At 39.3% G+C, this 20,814-nt stretch overlaps 1 protein-coding gene across 3 annotated transcripts in view; it reads left to right on the top strand.

Annotated features, from left to right (window-relative positions):
* Positions 1 to 16,989, top strand: part of Ranbp3l (RAN binding protein 3 like) — a 47,266-nt gene extending 30,277 nt beyond the window's left edge. For 2 of the 3 annotated variants that reach the window (XM_038322322.1, XM_038322321.1), the window contains exons 9-16: positions 1,982 to 2,079; positions 3,419 to 3,503; positions 6,781 to 6,883; positions 7,417 to 7,541; positions 8,965 to 9,100; positions 10,680 to 10,822; positions 12,894 to 13,074; positions 14,901 to 16,989. In XM_038322322.1, coding sequence (XP_038178250.1) covers positions 1,982 to 2,079; positions 3,419 to 3,503; positions 6,781 to 6,883; positions 7,417 to 7,541; positions 8,965 to 9,100; positions 10,680 to 10,822; positions 12,894 to 13,074; positions 14,901 to 14,944 — 915 coding nt within the window. In that variant the 3' untranslated portion in view covers positions 14,945 to 16,989. The remainder of the gene's footprint in view (positions 1 to 1,981; positions 2,080 to 3,418; positions 3,504 to 6,780; positions 6,884 to 7,416; positions 7,542 to 8,964; positions 9,101 to 10,679; positions 10,823 to 12,893; positions 13,075 to 14,900) is intronic. The other variant, XM_038322323.1, reaches the window with a different exon arrangement.
* Positions 16,990 to 20,814: the final 3,825 nt, after the last annotated feature.

Genomic DNA, 20,814 nt, shown 5'->3' with positions numbered 1-20,814 from the left:
TTACTGAGTTTTCTGTTCCATGATGATCTCTGAAGTTCCATAGACAAATGATCTATGAAATTCTGTGGCTTAAGTTTGACTAAATTAATATAATTTGTAAATAATGGGAAAATTATCCTTAAGTGAATTTTATAGAATTATTATCTTATATTCTTTATTGACAAGTATCAAAACTAGATAAAATGGTGTCCACACTGCTACTTTTTAGTAAGAATATTCACTGTCACTCATAATTAAAGAACTACAAACCACAGTGGGTACTATTTTAATGTAGAAGTTTAAGGGAAATATAAGCTTTGGCGACACTGTTTTTTACAGTCTGTAAAAGGTTTCCTTTTGTATTAATGAACCCTGAGGAGACTACTTCTTCGGCTCTCAGCATTCCTTAGTTACCTGTTGTTCTTTGTCTAGGATTGAAGCCTCATGGGCTTGCCCCTCACTTTCCCTGCCCTGGCCCACTTTAGCGTGTCTATTGTTCTTGTTCAGCTCATGTTTAGGCAGTCGTGTTGGTGAGGCTTTATGGAATGTCAGTCCTGAAAACATACACGAGCAAGCAACATTAGATTGACTAAGCAGGTCGTATTTATGTATTTAGGAATACACACACACACACACACACAGATACAAGAATGTATGTAACAACAATTAGTGAAAAAAGAGGCGGTGAATTTGGAAAAGAGCAGAGAGTAGTATATGAGAGGATTTGAAGGAAGGAAAGGAAAGGTAATTATAATCTTAAGAAGTGAAAGAAATATTTAAAAATTTTCCTTTACAAGGTTGAGGCTTCTGCTCAGTGGTAGAGCACTTGTCTAGCAAGCGCACAGACCTGGGTTTGGTCATTGCCTCCTAGAAAGTAAATTCATCTGACTTAGCATATAACAAAATGGGACTCATTGTGGCATCTCTATGCAGACATAGCATCTCACTTTGCCCTTCATCCCTCCTCCTCTCCAGCTGATCCCCTTCCTTCTCCTGCTTCCTCTGCTTTCTCACATTTTTAAAAAGTCTACATTCTGCAGACAATGTCCGATTACTGTGCATAAATCAAACCAGATAGACCTAAAGCTATTTCAGGTGACAAAGAGTGAGCTATCATTTACACTGAAGGATAAACTATCTAGGTAACAAGATCATCGGCATATACTTTGACCTTAGTCAACCACGGCACATGATCTCTTGTAGATATCTGTCAGCTTTTAAATCCCTGGTATAATAGGGTATATTAATGTTTTTATTGACAAGTATAAAAAAATCAAGTGGAAACAGAATCCACCTGACTTTGAAAACATGAACTACCCCTAGAACACATCTGCAAATCCCCATGGGGGAAAAGGAGGTGTCCAGAAAACACTGTAAATATTGGCCCTGATGAGTTCTTTACCGCTGGACCTACTGCATCCCTGAAATCCCTCACTCTCACATGTATGGAATCAGTATAGGCCATGCACATTACATACATGCTCACACCAGTTTCAGATTGACACAGTTACCCAGGGGAAATGTCAGGAATAAGAGGTGAGCGGATTTCCTCTTACAGCGGGTGGCTGTGACAGGCAAGCTCTTAGGGTATTTCCAGACTGAACAGCCTTGGAAAATCCCCCATTAATCCAGAAGTAATCACTAAGCCCAAATGGATAAAGTAGGGAGAAGTAACAAAAGGCAAGTTGGTGGGCATTATAATGAAATATGCAGTCTCTGGAATCAAAGAACTGTACCTAACATCACGACCATGTGGTTGTGTGACTCGGGTGAGGCCTCCGAGTTCTTTCCTCAGCTGGCTCAGCTGTCAGCTGTGGGCAGTAGAAGGAGAACGTGCACTGAGCTGTGAAGACCATGTGAGATGAGGACAGGAAGGGCTGGGGGCTGTGTCTGAACACAGGAACCTTTTAACATGCGTGGCTATAACCGGTTTCTGTCTGATGGTTCCAGACAGAGCAACTCTAATGAACTTTCAGGTGGATTTATTTTCTCCCCTTTTCAGATATCTGATGCAAACTCTGGTTTGCAAAGTGAAAATTTACCAAATGCCAGTTCAGTCCAGCTGTCTACTGATCTACACGTCTCAGAGGAAACCTCGGGGTAAAATTATACACCTCGTTCCTTCTCCAAAGTGTTTGCGACTAGAAGTGTTTCAGCTTAGTTGTTTATTTGTTTTAGATTTTTTTGTAATATTTGAATGCATATAATGTAATTAATATCTTCGGAATGAGATCAAAATTTAAACAAAAGACATGTACACAGAGTTACATACACCTTGAGTATATAATCTGAAAGTAATTGTATACAATATTTTTAATGATTTTGACTTTGACTCATTATAATGAGGCCAGGAATACACAATATTATATTAGTGCTCAAACTGTTTCAGATTTGGGAAAGTTTAGTACCTCAGATTTCCTAATTAGTGGTATTCAACCAAATGGGAAAACCAAAATGTTTCAATTTCATTTTTGTTTGCTTTGACCATTTTAACTATTCATATGTTGTAATTTGCTGACACTGTATGAATAAATTGACAAGATTCTCATTTGAAAGCCCATTTTATAAGAATGTTAGCTTAGAAAGTTCTTCAAAATACCTCAGCTACACATTATTATCATAATAATATTGGATTGCCTTCATTATCTCATGGATTTTGGTCGGAATATTTTAAAAAGTACAAGTTGTCTTGCTATTAATCTTCCTTCCTTCTTTTTAAAAATATCATTTCCCCCCTTTTCTAATCAATTTTGGTGTTATATATGATTACTTAGCATTAATTGTTTAGGTAAAAGGAAAGCAGTATACATCTGCTAAATGAAACGTTAATGTTACTTAGCAGTAGTGGTGATGAAGGAATGTTTTGTCTGAGAGAACACTGGGAATGACTGTGGACAAACACTGGCTCCATCCAGGTTGAGTACTATGAGGTCATGGGGATGTGCTCAGGACATGTAGATATCTGTCTACAGATAGAGGGCTGAATGCTTGATTTTCTCATCTTGCAAAACAATTTTAATATGAAAGTCAAAATCTTGGAGTAGAATAATTAAAACAATGCACATCCAAGTATAATTGATAAGACCCCTGAAAATCTTGGATTGTTAAAGCATTATTGGCCACTTAAGATAATGAATAATGGCTCGGGATTGCTGGAATGCAGCAAGATTAGGACTGGGCAGCCCTCCAGCTGGTCATGCAGCTCACATTGTGAGTGGCATGAGGTCATCCACACAGGTCAATGCCAATGTCGTAACAGTAAGCAACAATATTCTGAATATCACTCCTGAAAGTCTCCAACTCAAGTTTTCCCTTCCCTTTTCATTCATTCCATATGAACAATGCTTATGTTTGAACCGCCTGTTTATTTTGCCTGCTAAGGCTTAAAGTGGGTTCATCCACAAATTTAAAATACTAAATGCTTATTTCTGTTTAATAGATGCCAACCAAAAGAAGATAAGCATTCTTTTAAAAGCTGCAGTTCTGACTTCGTTTTTGGAGAAAACATGGTAGAAAGAGTTTTGGTAAGATTTTGATAAATTATCTTAGGGGACCTGTTGTTTCACATTTCTCAAGGCAAATTAATTAGTGTTCAGTTCGAGAATATTTCTCAGTTCTGAGTTAAAAGTCACAATTTCTTTCTTTAACTCCAAAAGGCTTTTGGGAAGCACATCCTAGCTGTTTGAATAATAGACGTGAAGCCATGGAGCAATGGATCCTCAACCTTCCAATGCTGCAACCCTTTAATACAGTTCCTCATGTGCTGATCCCAACAATAAAACTATTTTGTTGGTGCTTTATAACTGTAACTTTGTTGCTGTTATGAACTATAATGTAAGCCAGAAGTGTGCCATCTTAGCTAAGCTGGTTTTACATGGGCGCTGCAGATTCAAACAGATCCTTGTACTGCACAGCACAGCAAGTGCTCATACCCACTGAGCCATCTCCTCAGCCCCTCGTTTCCAGAGAATAAGGTAGAGAGCCATAGAGGAAAATGAGAGCCATAGAGGAAAATGCCAGTGATGTCCTCCCCTTGCATCTGCATGCCAGCTTCCCACGGAAGAACATACCTGCCCACTCACATGTGCCCCTTCTCTCCATGGAAGATCATACCTTCCCACTCACTTGTGCACCTCTCTCTCTCTCTCTCTCTCTTTCTCTCAACACACATACACACACACACATACACACAAACACACAAATGCCACAATGAAATGCATTATTTTGATAATTTTGTACAACTGATATATGCTAATAAAAATAAAAAAATTCTCAAAACTAGTTGATTTCAATAATTTTAGAGCTCTCCAGACTCCAGAGTCAGTTTTTTTTAAATCTTGTTTGTTGTAGACATAACTCAGGACTGTCCTTCATTCTAAGGGTAGTTCTGTTGCTTTTTAGCTTTAAGTACCCTTCTGTCACTGTCAGAAAGGGCAGGTCCACCTGAAGGTGCTGGTCCATGCCTCTCATCCCAGCACTAAAGGGGCTGAGGTAGAAGGGCAGACAGTTTCAGGTCAGCTTGCACTAACCAGTGAGACTCTCTCAAACAGAGAGTCAAAAGACAAAACAAAACAGAATGATGGGCAACCCACCCCACATCTTTGGATCAGAACTTGAATGAAACAAGCAAGCTCCAGGTGAAAGCCTGTGCAATACGTTGAGGCAAGTTCTTTTTCTTTTCCTAAGCTTGACACTTGAGCACCCATAGGCTCTGTAGGATGCCAGCACAACTAAGATGCTTTCCATATTCACAAGAGGGTCTTCAGCATTCACTTTACCAACCACGTACAAGGTTCCTATGGTACATGAGGTCCTGAGTTCATATACTGATGATCTTGTTACTTAGATACTTTATCCTTTAGTTTAAATGATTGTTTTCACTCTTTGTTACTTAAAATAGTTTTAGGTATATTTGTTTCGATTTATACATAGTTAGTGGACATTGCTTGCAGAATGTAGGCTTTTTAAAAATATGACATTAAAGCAGAGGGAACACTATTTGGGAGGAGGAAGGGGACCAGCATGAGAAGAGGGGGAGGGATAAAGGAGAATAAAGGGTCAAAAGACAACACAATATATGTATGGAGATGCCATAGTGAGTCCTATTATCTTCTATGCTTATGCTAAGAGGAAAGTCTTTTTTCTGTGACTCCATGTGTGTGTGTGTCCTATGTATCAGGTGTGTATGAACGTGTATGTACATGCCATGTATGTATATTTGGAGACCACGGGACATTTCTTACTACTCTCCATTTTATTTCCATGAGACTGGGTCTCACTGATCCTGCACCTTTTTGGACTAGGCTGGCTGCCAAGCTCTGGTCTCCCCCTGCCTCTGTCTCCTAGTCCTGGGGTGCTATGTCCATGTGGCCATACTTAGCTCTCTTTGTGTCCTGGGCATGTGCCCTCAAGCTTGTACAATAACCACCATTACCCACCGAGCCATCTCCTGGCTCCCCATTTGGGGGGCCTTTAAATGAAATCTTAAGAGCTGGGCTTCACCCAGACTAATTAGATCAGAAATGCTGTGGGTGAGGTCAAGGATCAAGTCATTCTAATGTACAGCTAGGTTTGAGATCCACCTAAGTAGTTATGCAAAGCCAAAGCAGACAGTACTCTAGAGAGGCTTACAGTGTAGTAAGGGAACAGAGAGAAACCTATGAGAACAAACGACAGCTGGGACCACAGGGGTCTGGGGTGAGAGAGCACTTGTCAGTACATCTCACGGACATTTTGGGATGAGGCTTATGAAAGGACTGGAGCTTCCCATTTCTCTCAGGGAGGATGTCCCAAGGATGCTGGAACAATCCAGATGGCTTGTGTTTTTCCTCTAATTAATCTTGTGAATCCATGGCCTTGTGATTCGGGTGTCAAAGTGCATTCCCAACTTTAGCTTTTAGAATGAGTCACAAATCTTTCTGAGCTGATATTTCTGTTTTCTTAAACTGAAAATGATCGTAATTTGTCTTTACTTAGTTCTAGGGATGCTACTGATTTCCCATTAAGTATCACAGAAGACTCTTGAGTTCAGAAAGGCAAGATCTGAATGTGTTCTTAAGTGGTAGTGCTCCACCTTCACTGTTCTGCAAGGGGGAAAACACACAGCTGTGAATAGCACAGTTATTGATACTTTTCATGCAGCCTTTTATGACATCAGCTATGCTGAGCCTTGACAGTGATTGTTGGTGGGCTAGAGAGATGACTCAGTGATAAAGAGACTTGCCACAAGCCCGGTGACCTGACTTTGAACTGAGGGACCCACTTGGTGGAAGAAGAAAACTGATTCCAGCAAGCTGTTCTGTAACCTTCACACTTGTGTCTTGGTATGCACATGTGTACACACACACCACACCCAATGACTTTTGGCAGAAAGACACTGATGTTGAAGGAAACATTAGGATTCTTTCTGCTCTCTGAGATGTCTAGTGGAGTTTTCTCTCCTGGGAAGTAGACAGCAATAGCGAATATCTGAGACCACTGAAAAAAAGTGAAGAGAATGGCCCTTAGGTCAGCCTGGGTGGCCATAGAGCGACAGCCACCTGCTTCCTCCTACTCAAGCTTTTCTTGTTTCCCTAAAACCAGACTCACCTGGCTGGGCTGGGATAAGTGGGTTCTGGCTTTTGAGGTTAGAACCAACATTTTCTGACTATAGCCCAGTTCTTTGTCAAGCACAGAGGGAGCCGGAAACAAAATCACAGTAGTTATTTCTTGTGTGCTGTGTTGAAAAACAAGTATCTTTTTTTGGCTTACTACAAATATCTAGGTATAAGACTAAACAATGCACATTTTCCCTCTACTTAGGACACTCAAAAGCTCACCCAGTCTTCACTTCAAAACCATTCATATGCCAAGGAAAAAACATTCAGATCTGTTCTGAAATTTCCTAACGCCACTTCAGATCCAAGTAAGAATCATTTCATTTGTAAAGCATTTAACTTCACTGTCTCCTGTTATTTTTATGTGTATAGGTGTTTTGCATGCATGTATGTCGGTGCACCACATGTGTGCCTGTTGCCCAAAAAAGCCAGAAGAGGGCATCAGATCCTCTTGGAATAGAGTTACAGCAACCATCTTGTAGGTGCTGAGAACCAAAGTTGGGTCCTCTGAAAAACTCTTAACCACTGAGCTAGCTCTCCAACCTTTTGTCTCCTTTTACTTTAATGACATTTACTTTATATCCAGACAATTTTAAAAGCTTTTAAATACTTTAAAAATTGTTTTGGCAAGGGTTAAAACATATAATTAGGTTATAATATAAACTTTAAAATTACTGACTTAATACTATGGGTGAATAAATTAGGTGATTTTAACCCATTCAAACAGTTTGGTCTTTAAACCATAAGGTAAGAATATGTCCTAACAAGGTTAGAACACAACCTTCATGACAAAGGAAACAGGGTCTCACACATTTTCCCTCCTGTTTTCTCTTTGGAACAGACTCTATTAAAAATCTATCCCTAATTGAATCAGCTGCTGCCTTTTCTTCTAAACCATCACAAAAATGCTTGCTTGAGAAAATTGATGTCATAACAGGAGAAGAAATGGAACATAATGTATTAAAGGTTTGTATGCTATGTATTACTTTTTCTAGTATTATATAGACTAAAGCCAACATCAGCATAGACATCTTCAAAAACAGCTAGAAATAGAGTTTCATAAAGACTTAAGTTGTTTGAATAAAAACTATTTGTGGCTTGTAAAATTTCATTGTTAAACTAAGACACTGTTAATCTTAAATTTCTCTCTCTCTCTCTCTCTCTGTGTGTGTGTGTGTGTGTGTGTGTGTGTGAGAGAGAGAGAGAGAGAGAGAGAGAGAGAGAGAGAGAGAGAGAGAGAGAGAGGAGAGAGAGAGAAGGTTTACAATCACTCATTCTGTTCAGGAAGAAGAAAGAGGTGAACCTAAGTTTAGGATCCTCTTGTTCTAGTTTCCCAGGTTCTGGGGCTTGTATACACGGTGTTCTAGGATTCTGTCTTAAAATAACTTCAGACTTCTACTTTCTACTTCTCATGTCTGCTCTCACAACCAGTGCCATTACTATGTTCAACTCTACCAATCCTGAAAGGTGACTTGATTCCAGTTTAAGATAAAAAGCTTTTCTTGTTATTATTGTTTATTAAAGTGTAGACTTTGGGATAAATCAAGAACTTCACAGATGGATGCTGTATCTGACTGGGGTTGTGGTGTCAGGGACTCTCTGTGGCCTCAATGTTGGTAGAAGGCACCAGTCCTCCACTGTCATGCTTCATCTTCTCCCACACTCTCTCTACTCCCCCTCATTTCCACTATGACCTAAGGATACTTTTACTCCAAATAAGTGCATCTCAAGGTTTAATTCTGGCCTAACTGAAGTAACTGTTAGAAGTCAGTCCCTGGCACACTGCATTTTCATTTGGATATGCAAGATGACGTCTTATGCACGGGAGTATTTGAAAACTGGCAACCATTAAATTGCCACAAGTGTCCCTGTCTTAGCATGTCATAGCTCTCCATGTCTGTGTGCTGTGTTCGAAATATTTTAGCATGCAAATCCATGATTCATTTCTTTCAGATAACATTATGTGGCCAAAATAATATCAAATTTAATGCAGAAATTGGCATATAGAGACATAAGAAAGCAACAAGTATACATAAGTATCCTATACTTTTAGAAAAAAATGAAAACATATTTGTGTTGATATGTATACCTGCAAACATCTCTGAGAGATATGTGAAATATAAGAGTTAGAGGAGTGGAAGATAGAGAGCCAGGACTGGGAACCCTTTTCATTTCACACCATGGTGTTATTTTTATATTTTTCCAGTTTGAACTATTCAGAGATTGCATGTTCTTGAAAGTTAAATAAATCTCAAGTTCTAGTTCATTAATCATCAACAAAGATTAAATAAGTACAAGACAAGTCAGATACAAAAGCATTAGGGCACAAGAAATAATTTAATCTGAAAAAAATTTAATATATCTGACATTTTAAACAATTGTCATTTAGATCAACTGCAAGATATTTGTATTCACCAAAATAACACAATCCTGGACTGAAAGAGGCCGAGGAGTCTTGCGGCTGAATGACATAGCAAGCGGTGACCATGGGACACTACAGTCAAGACTAAGTAAGGAACAATGCTGTAAGGAAAATGGGTAAAATTTCTCATGAAGGTTCACACTGCTTTCTGCAGACGCATTACCAAACACACCAATAAATCTGATGATGGAAAACAATTTCTAATGTACTCTGTGAGCTTCCATTTCAAGGAAGCTCACCTATCAGACAGCATGGGTTCATTTTCCTCCACTACTTGACTAGCAACCCCAAAGAAATGGCTTGACCATATGAATTCAGATTGTGAACAACTGTAGTCTGCAATCTTTTCAGTATTTATGAGAATTTACTGAGATACTATAACTCAAGTCTTTTGAGCAGCTGTGAAAATCTGGTGAGATGCTGTGTGGAAAGCACCTGTGTCAAAGCCAAGCCCACACCTGAACAGGGTATCATTAGCATCAGAGGGGTAATAAGACAAATAGCTTTGTAATGTTCAAAGTTTGGGGGAAAGAAATACCTGACACATCATGTATCCTTGGCATCCAAACACAGTGTGGAGCTGGGATGAGGGGTCAGCTTCTGAGGAAACAAGTCTGTAACTGTTGCGTCCTGCAGCAAATGGGTGATCAGAAGCTGGGGAAAGATTTCAGATGTCTGGCATCCAAAAGGGCACACTGGCCTTTGTTCAGAGGCCCAAACCGCATATGAGCAAGGGCAGAGGGCTGGTGCAGTGGATTATCTTGCCAGACAGTTCTGAGAAGTCAATGTTTGAAGAAAATTACAAATAGAATCTGGACCAGGGCATAGGAGGATTTGTTGAATTTCAAATGTCAAGCTCAAAAACTGGAAAGGAATAGAATTCAGAACAAAAGACCAAGAACATTTCAACTTTGTAATGGATAAACAGGTTGCTAAATCATGCAGCCAAGGAAGTACTGATTGTTCTCTACTCTGGTTTACTCCTGTTGTTTGCCAGGAAAAACAATTAAGACCCAAATTTACAAATACCTTTATTGCTGTTGTTATTGTGTCGGTAATATGGGCTCACCACAGAAAGCAGCAAATAAATCAACCAAAGAATAGATAAAATAATGTCAAGGTCTATCCTGTAGATACAGTGTGTTAACAGAATGCATTCTGTGGATGTCATTCTCTGTATACTTCTATGCAGACTGCATAGTTTATGGTTCATGGAGCTATACTGATCTGGCATTTTCTACACAGTATCCATGATTGTCTTTCCACATGAGAAGCTTTCTTCAGTACTGTTAGCAGATTTTCAGTATTCTCTTTAATGGCTGAGCTATAATGGATCTGATTCAACATTCTGAACACTTAAACATTTGCTTCTGATTTTTTCATTGTAAACATTTCTTAGATAATCTTCATGTCACCAGTCTTCAAAGAAGCCTTTTAAATTTAATAATTTAAAAACTCTACAAAATAGAATTCTAACACTGAAATTAAAGTAAGTAAATACACAAACTTTCTCTAATGTGACGTCCAATTTTAAAACCGAGTTACAATCTAGCTAAATTACCACTCACTAGTGGAAACACAGCTCAAAAGACAACTACAGGATTAGCTTTTCCTTAAAAGATTTTCCTTCCAGGTTAAGGCAGTATGAACTCTAATGTGACTTGTCCATTTTCTCGTCATAGTCATGCGCAACCAAGGAAACCTGAGGCTGGTCCTCAACAGCAGACTCTGGACCCAGATGAAGATTCAGAGAGCAAATCACAGAAATCTGCGAATGACTGCGACTGATTTAGAAGACGATAGTATAAAAATATTCTTAATTCAGGTAATTTACTGATTTCAGTTATGAGGGCGTCATCCTACTAATTCAATAATTAGCCTCTTGCAATTCCTAATTCATTTTTGTATCATGTTATAATAATCTGCATGGTTGGCAAAGAAATATGTCACCCATTATGATTGACAGCTTAATATGGCCTAACATCTATTCAAATTGACACCAAAGTCAATATCAATCAAATTAGAAATGTCTTAGAATTGGTCCTCATTCTAAGACATTTGGATGTTACCACCTAGCATTTCCTTTCCTACTGAAATTATGTCAATAAGCGTATGAGTTCCCAGTGTTTACATGGTCACAGTGGCTCCTAGGAGGTCAGCAGAGTCTTAACCTGCCACTGGCGTGGTTACCCGGAAAAAGGAGGCTTTGTGGTCACAGCAAAGCATCCAGTAAGGAATGGAAAAGCACAAGGCTAGTATGTCACAACCAGTCCAGCAGCAAATTCCAATGCCAGACATGAGACAATCTCCAGGGTAACGCAGGGAAGCGGTGCTGTTCCCTGCAGCAGGAATGCCTGCCCTCAAATACAAGACACAGAGCCAAGAGAGCTGCCAAGAGCAAAGCTTTCTTCCTGCCACCCCCAACCTTCTATCCCCAACTGGGTTTTCCCCATAGCCTGAGACTTGGAAGATTTGAAAAATATGAGAAGCCAAATGATATGGAAGTAGATAATAATATAAGTGGATAGACTTCCACTAAATAAGGAAGAAAAAATGGTATGTGACAAAACCCTAAATTTTATTAACTGAAAGTGCTTCATCAGGTATAAGTGACCTAGGTAGTAAAGTGTTAGGAAAAGTTCAATCAGCAGCAATACAAAAAACAAACAAAAAGAGAGGAAGGTGCTAAAATGATTAAGTCCTCTTTATCATTTAAGGACGCACTATCCCACCCCACCGGTGTTCACTGGCTAGAGCACGGTGGAGAAACTGAGGTCGCCTCTCTTCACCATTAGCAGAGCTTGAGCCATGCTGGTTTTTAAACTACGGCACATTCACAAGAGACAAACCAAGGAAACACAACAAAGATCACCTGTTGTGAACGCCGTCAACATGTTAGTCTTACACTAATAGGTTAAGCGTCTCTGATTTAAAAATTTGAAATCCAAAATGCTCCCAATTCCAGTTTTTGAGCTTCAACATGGAAATTTTCACACACAGTGATAGGTCCCAGTCAACACACAGGCACACTAATATATTGAAGAAAATTTCCTATAGGCTATGTGTGCAAGGTGTAGATGAACCCTAAATAAATTCTATGATTAGATTTGGGCTCCATCCACAAAATATCTTAGTATGTGTCTGTAGATATTACAAAATCAGGAGAAACTAAATGTGTACATATCCAAATTTCTTAGGTTTCACTAAACTGACTTACATGCCAAATGAAGGCAAAAATAATATACTTTATAAAACTGCTGAGATCAGAATGAAATGAGGACACATTACTTTTTCTCGGGGGGTGAGGGTGTTAATGTTGTAACTAGACACGTCCTTTGTTTTTCTCAGCGACCGTTTTCTCCTTTGTAAAAGGAAGAGGGATGCGTATGTCTATACGAGTTGTTTTTGTTTTATAGCTAATGCTATACCAGTTTTAAGCTACTGCTGCCATCATCTTTATATTAATAACAACCAAAATTTAGCTCTGAGACGTTTTGAGAAGTACGATGTCTGAAAATGGCACCATTTCTCCGAACCTTCCTCTCCACTAAGCTGCGTGGGCTGGAGGGTGGGGAAGTGGAGTCATGAGAAGAAGCAGAAGGGCCTTCTCCTCTGAGCATGAGCAGAGAGGAGCCATCTCAAAGGTCTCAATTCAAAGAGGGTTCTTAAAATTACAACACTGCATTTGCTCCACTTAAAATGTATGGATTGAGATCTCACAGCACCACTCACGTTGGGATACAATCTGTGTAAAATGAATCAGCCTTACTTTTTAACATGTTGGGCTGTGGGCATTTCTTTACCTTCCAGATTTATGTAATACAATTCTGCCCTTTAGAAACAGTGAGAGATAAAAAGAGATGTAAACATAGCTACATTATCCATTTCTCACAAAGGCTAGTGCCAAAGACATAAGCTATCTGTATGCAGCGATACATCACCGCCTTGTTGCCCTCCGAAGCCTCAGGAAGCACACTGACGGCGATCCGGCTGAAAGTCAATCGGATGCAGTCCTCCAGCAGTTCAGCTGTGACGAGGACGAGGAGGACTGCATACAAGTCACTAAAAATGGATCAGGTAAATAACTCTTGTTAGGTCAGAAGCCTAAAAGCATCATTGCGAGCATAGTCCAGTCTTGGGTTGCTTTAAGTGAGTGGTGGTTGGGGCCTGGCTGTTTGTATCCAGGAGAAGGTTGGAAAAATCTGTCTTCTCCGAGGGACCTCCAAGTTGGCTTCCCTGTGACACCTGATACAGGTCATTTGCCTATAAATTCCAAAGGAGACTTCGCTCACAATTTAAAGTATGACATTGCTACCTTGAAAGTAGCCATGACTCACGCTCATTTTCTCACGGTTCAGCCTATTATTGGCTACAGCTAGAGGCAACAGAAATGTATGCAATGGGGATGCAGGTAAATCTGGTTTTAAGTCCTGAAAATCGTATTTATTCCTCTTTTGGAATTTGATTGCTTAGAGAAACACCTAAACGGCCTAAGTATTATCGGCAAGGTCCTCCTCCGACTAGGGCAAAAATGGCTACTCCTTAAAACCGGATCAGGAGTCACAAACGAACTGAGGCTCAACAGAATCAGCAGTAAGATGAGTTTTAGATTTTACTGTTTGTCCTGAAGTGTGGATATGAATGTAGCACCCTGATACCACTATTGGTGGGGTGCAGTGCCAAAGGCCTAGTAAGCACTGCTGTGTTTGTGGACGTAGCTGTTCTAACAGAGCCATATATTAATCTTCAGTGCCAGCTTCATTCACCACAATTCTGTCTATAGGGACTTGGCAATGTAAAATGGTCATGTGATGAGCATTTCCAACTTTCAATCATTCGAAAATTTTAAAGCTTTCCTAATTATACATAATTTAAAAAATGTTCAAAGAACATATAAAACAGAATGAAAGACTTTTCTTAATTATTAAAATTATAATTAAAAGGAAAATTCTACCGTGTGTTCAGATTAAATTCAGTATATGAGTATGATTTTCTACTTTAAACAAATCTATTGAACAAAAGGTTTATGATTCTCCACATTAAATGAAATGAATAAGTACATTATCTTTCATATTACAATGTTTATATTGTAATAAAAATGGATTCTACTAGAAAATGTCAACATGAAATAGAGATGAAATGGCAAAATTTAACTAATGAGACACAGTATGAAACTTTTACTTTAGGAAGGGGCTGATATGCAACCACGTGACTGTTAAATAAATGGAAATGATATAAGAAACTGTCAGTCACAGGACCCTCCTCCTGCTACTGTTCCCCTCACACAGCACCTTCAGGAGCTATTGCAAACTATGCTAAAATGTTACAGAAGCTATAAAATGCCTGTTTCGATTTCACTGTCCACGAATTAAATAACATTTGTTAGAAAATGTCATCTTTAAAATCTTAGTGACATTGTTGGTAAGATAGCTCAGCAGGGAAAGCGTGTGTCACTCAAACCTGACGACCTGAGTTTGAGCTGCAGAGCCCACCTAGAGGTGGAAGGAGAGAACCAATGTCACAGTTATCCTCTGCCTCCCTACACATGCCTTAGCCCACGTGTGCCCCCCCTCTCTCTCCCTCCCCCCCCCCCCCCCTCTCCCCCTCCCCTCTCCCCCCCTCCCCTCCCCCCCCCTCTCTCTCTCTCACACACACACACACACACACACACACACTAATGATGATGATAAACTCAAAGGCTGCAAAAGAAGAGTACACATGAGCTAAAATAAACCACACTTGATATAGGTGGGAATGAAAATTATTAACAATATTTTCTGACATCATTTAAACATATATTTTTATCTTTCATTTCCTTATCACTGAGCTACTCATGTTTATCTGCATTTGATATTAAGTCTAAACATGACATCATGTAATGAAATATTTTATGTTCGCCACAGGCCCTTCAAGGTGGAACTACAGACAGTCAGTTGTCTGTTCATAGCACTCTCTCCTGTCACCAAGACATCTACAGAAACTGGTCACTCTCCTGAAATGCCAGACCGTCCTAACCGAGGAAATGCTGCACATACCTTGAAGAGGTTTTTTATTTAATTAAAGAAACACAATTTCTTGTAATTAAAAATTTTAAAAATATTCAAAAAATATTTTGAATATTGTGGACAGAATTTAAGAAATGAACTTCAGAAGATAAAAATTCATCTTAATCTAGAATAGGATTTAATAACTAATTTGGATAACTCATCATGTTGATGAATATAATAATTAAAAGTATAAGTTGTTGGCTTTGATAAATATCTAACTAAAGTATTTATTTTAGTCATACATTGTCTGGCTATAGAAAAAATACTTTACTAAATTTACAGTCATATCTTTAAAATATTTTATCTGCAAGGCATTTTATTAAATCATGTTTATCCTCTGAGAAATGTATATTTTCAGTTGCACTTCCAGTTTCCTAATACATATATTCAGGGAGAAATTCTTTTACAAAAGTGTCCACTCATGGACTTGTATCCATTGCATCTTATGTATCTGACTCACAATCAGTTCACAACTGTTGGCGAAAAATGGAACAAAATGTAATATATTACCATGTGTCAAAAATACAAAAGCCAAATATAATGTTCTTTATTTATGTGATTGTCATTAATATGGTCTCGTAGTGTGTAGCTATGTAGAAACCCTTTTATAATGAATGTATCATATATAGTCAAATGACTATCTCAAATTCTACCATTATGGTATAGTAATTTCAATATTTTTCAGAAGATGTTTTTATGCCCTTTTGATATTTCAGAGATATTTTATGAAGCAAATATGAAAATCAGTCTCAGTACTTAGGGCCATGTTTTATTATTAGTGGCCCTAAACAGTTCCATCCCAGGATAAAGATTCAGGATCCTGAATGGTTTCTGAATGTGATCTGAACCCTCACATACATACTTGTAATGAGGTATAACTACAAATCGCTACAGTGAAGAAACAGTTCTTTGCAAGTATATATCTGAATAGATATTTTAAAAGTTAACATTGCTTAATTGCCTTCCTAACAACAAAAACATCTGCATGTACATATTTATCAATCAAACCTCAGCTCAAATCTCAAAGTTTAGCATACTGCAGCCGAATAAGCTCTCAAGAGTAGGATTTGATTAATACGTTTAGAAGAGAAAAGGGACACCAGAGAGAGAGAGAGAGAGAGAGAGAAAGAGAGAGAGAGAGAGAGCACTGCAGGGAAAGGAGTAAATACAGAAAATTAAGATTATAAAAGCAACTCTGGAGCAGAACACCCTCAGTGGATAATTCTTACTAGGAACATAATAGAGTCAAGGAGGCACTTGAAGACCATATGAAAGCACCGGTTCACCTATAAGACCTTAGCCTTTTGGGAACATTGTAATTATAGGATAATTGTTGAAGCAAGCAGAAAACAGAGGCCCCTTTATCTCTTGGCATGTTTCTCCTTGTTCCTATACTGGAATGGAAATGAAGCATGATTTTGTCTGTGTGCCAACTATTTTACTATAAGTTGAATCAACTCTGACTTTCTTTGGTCTTCTGTACAGAGAAAGCAAAGGAGAAACAAACTTATGGCCTATACAGAAATGTAAGGAGACCCCCAAGTAGGTTAGAACGTCAGCAAGGCAGGGACAGCGAAAACTTCTGGATCATGAAACAGTGACAAAGAGCAGAAACATGAGACATCATGCAATATTTCTTCATCTTGATTAAAAGAAAAATCTAGCCTTCCTCCCCCTTTCTTTTTTGTTTTGCTTTTTGTACAAACTTTATCTCCTTTCAATGAGAGGTAGCCAATTATACAATAACATTAATTTTCTTAAGTTATTTAGATAGGTGATTGCTAATCCTACATTCTGGATTTTCAGACAAGCTATTCTTATCAAAAACTTCTAATTTTATGTTGGATTAAGATATTTTAAGATGATCTAAACATTCTTTTTCAATAGTATTTACTCCAATTGTTTAGCTTAATTATGAATCATTAAAATGTTTTCTGTTACCAAATCTTATTTACATCCTTTATGACTTACTTTTTGTTGGTGTGATAAAGCATCCAAAGCAAGGGGACTTACAGAAGGAAGAGTTTATTTGGGCCTACAGTTCCAGAGGGAGAGTCCACAATGGTGGGGAAGCATTGCCACAGGGAGGCAGAGCAGGAAGCTGAGAGATCACTTCCCTAACCACCGGCAGAAAGCAGAGTGAATCAGAAATGGGACCAGGCTATCCACTCTCAAAGCCCAACCCCAGTGACATACTTCCTGAAGGTTCTCTAATCTATCCAAATGTTACCAACCAGAGACTAAGTGTTCAAATACTCAAACCTATTGGGGATATTAATCAATCAAACCACCATATAATCCATTATTACCAAAGCAAGGTACCATTCATTCCCAGTGAAAAATATCTCCTCAAGTACTGGACTATATGGATGTTACAGAGAGGAGTTGGAGCTTTCCCAGAGTCACACGTGAGTGAGTACTGTAGAGTCTGAAAAGAGTACATTTAAGATACCTGGACATCTCTAAACTGCAGACATCAGTGACACACGACACTTTCATAAAATGTTAGGAAATATTTGCTTAAGATGTGGCTATCATGTACTTACTTGGATCATTCGTTAGAAAACCACAGCTCGGCCTGAGAGCATACACCTTTAATCCCAGTACTTGGGAGGCAGAGGCAGGCTGATCTCTAAGTTTAAGGCCAGCCTGGTCTACAGAGCTAGTTCCAGGATAGCCAGGATTGTATACAGAGAACCCAAAATCAAACCAAAACAAAACAAAAAAAATGGAACAAAAACCACACCAGCTTTGCCATACTAAACTACTGGGATTAGAGTTTGCAATTCAGTAACTTTAAAATTTTCTTGTCTGAGAGATGTGAAACTGATACCCTGTCCCATGAATACCAGGAGTTTTGTATCTGATCATAACTCCTCTATATAATCTACTGTACTGATTGCTTTTTAAAAAAATATCAGGCTTGAAGTTATCAAACTGAAATATAAGAATATATTAGAACTTCTGAGACAGTATTTGTGAACTGTAGTAATGGTAGAATCATGGAAATGATTGATGAATTGTTTAGCCTAATAAGGTCTTGATAGCTTGATTGTCTTCTAACTAGAACATCCTAGAGCTTCTTAATTTCTTCCAGTCTAGGGGATAAAAAGCATTCCACTCTGATATTAATTTGTATCTTTCTGATTTTTAATATGGCTGAACATTTCTCAAGGGGTTTATGTACTGCAAGTGTTTCTTTTGAGAAAATTTTAATGATTTTGCGAAGCTAATTATGCCATCCTGTCCTTTTGCTGTTTTCTAATATGTATAGCATAAAAGCCCGGTCCCTTAGCATGGATGTAGCTCTTTCCTCTGTCCCCATCTATAGTCTTGTCTCCCAGTGTGGACTACTGCTCACAATTTGCTGGAAATTCAGAGTAGCTGCTTCACTGGGTCTCCACACAATTGTTTATGCTATTTCTTCTGTAAAATTCCTTTCTCATGGGGGGGAGTTCAAGACAGCGCTTTTCTGTAGTTTGGGAGCTATTCTGGAACTTGCCCTAAAGACCAGGTTGGCCTCGATCTGTCTGTCTCTTTGCTTCCTGAGTGATGAGATTAAAGGCATGTACCACTACTACCCTGCTCCTTTCTCATCCTTGATGACACTAATGTTTTGTTTTGTTTTGTTGTTCGAGACAGGGTTTCTCTGTAGCTTTGGAGCCTGTCCAGGATCTAGCTCTTGTAGGCCAGGCTGGTCTCAAACTCACAGAGATCCGCCTGCCTCTGCCTCCTGAGTGCTGGGTTTAAAGGCGTGCGCCACTACTGCCTGGCAGACACTAATGTTTTAATGTGTGTTAGTTCAAGACATTTCCCGGATATCTTCCCTAACTCTTAAGCTGAATTGAAACCTGCTCCTCTGATTTCTTAGAAACACTCTGTAGAATTCTACCATTGTACAACTTTAGGCTCCCAAAGAACAAAGACCCTTTATCATTTGATTTCCAGCACCCGGTAGAATGTTTTATTCAAATATAATTTAGTGTCCACTAATAAGAGTTGTATATTTGAACTGAAGAGACATCCTATAGTAAGCTACAAACAAAGATCTGAAGTTAAGGAGAATGATGTGGGCTTAAGGCACTGGTAATAGCTGAAGTCATTTTAGGCAAAGGAGGCTAATATTTGCAGGGTTTAATTTACAGAGGACATAGGGTCAGGCGTCTATTCATTTATGGACAACTTTACGAGGCAGCTACTGTTTTGTAAATGAAGAGATAGGCTCGGAAAGGTTAAGCAACCAGTCCAAGGTTCACAAAGCAAATACACACTAAAGCTGGGATCTGAATCAGTATTTGAAGGCCCAAACTCTTCATTACACAACACTGGATGAATTCACCACGGAGAATGGAGTGGGGGGGGGGGAGCAGGTGAGAGAAAGAACGCTTTAAGAGTCAATGGTAGGAGCTACATCTCAGAGATGGGTCTAGAAGAACCCAAGAGAGGGAACTGAGAGGTCCCTGGCGTGCTCTGAGTCAACAGCCAAATACTCCAGAAAGAATTGAGCCAATTCAGTGCTTCACGTAACCAAGGGATTTAAGGATTAAATGGTATCTTCTGGGTTCCCATCTGGTCATTTGGTAACTTTGGCAATAAGAGTAGTGAAGAAAACATAGGGAGAAGACAAAAGGTTGGTGGTTCCCACAGGGATGGATTAGAAACATAAACTAAGCGTGTCTCCTCCCCCCCCCCCACCCCGTTCCTCACAAAAAAAAAAAAAGTTGGCAGCATGAATGTGTCGATGACTGATTAACAGATTATTCTGTCCAGAATCTGTTTGTAAAAGGGAGATATGGGACAGGGAGTCAACCGGGGCTTAGAAGGTTCTCTCCTTCAAAGTTTTCAATGTCATAGACATGGCTATGTTTAAGAACTTGAGTGGAATATCCACCAGGGAGAGAGAATTCAAGATACTTCTGATCCCTCTGAGAGGATGTTTTAATGAAGCAATGCTTTGGGGGAGGTAGAAAAAAGCATCCAAAGTAAGGTTTGACGAGGATATCCCATTGAGTTGTTTCTGGCTGGAAAGTGGGAGTCAAAACTGTAATTTTCTGGTTAGAGGTAATAGGTCTGAACATTACAGAGGTACCTGAGTCTCATAAATATGAAAGAGCGTGCCTGGAATCCAGAAACCACTTCCTGGGGGTGCCAGGGCTGCAAAGAAGCAAGGACTCCTGAGGCAGGTGCCGCATTACTAGCCTGTGCATATCAGAGTAACTTTCCCTTCTATTCGCAGTATTATTAGACCAGCCTAGATTTCTATGGTTGTGTAACTGTCCCCACAGACTGACAGTTTCCCTTGCTCTGGCTTTCAAGACTACCCAACATTCCAAAGCCAGATCAATAATCATCAAACACTGTTTTGAGCTTGCTTCATTGTGGGCAAAGAATAAAGGGCAAAGTGCGAGCGAACATTTTAAACCTTCAGTCTGGCCCTACCCAATTTTTCCAACCTTTATCTTCCTTTATCTTGTCTACAGAGACACGCACCACTAGGCAAGACTCCTTCCCTCATTATCCTCCACGTTTCTCACTGACAGCACGGTCTCTCTAGACGGGTGCTCTTTGGCGATCAGAAGGACGAGGAGCTTAGATCTCTGAGCTCGTGTTAATGCTCTATGACCCTTCTCGCTACCTGTCTCATTCCTCTCAAATAAAGGGCTAGGCAGCTTCATTTGGCATCAGGCAAACTTGGCCGCTTTGGGCAAGGTCAGTTTCCTCATCTCTTACCGCAGCTATCCAGCAGACACTGGTTAACATTCACAAAAGC

This window comes from Arvicola amphibius, chromosome 3 (genome assembly GCF_903992535.2).
Source record: "Arvicola amphibius chromosome 3, mArvAmp1.2, whole genome shotgun sequence".
In the NCBI taxonomy this organism is placed as follows: Eukaryota; Metazoa; Chordata; class Mammalia; order Rodentia; family Cricetidae; genus Arvicola; species Arvicola amphibius.
This window is presented reverse-complemented; position numbering and strand designations above follow the sequence as displayed.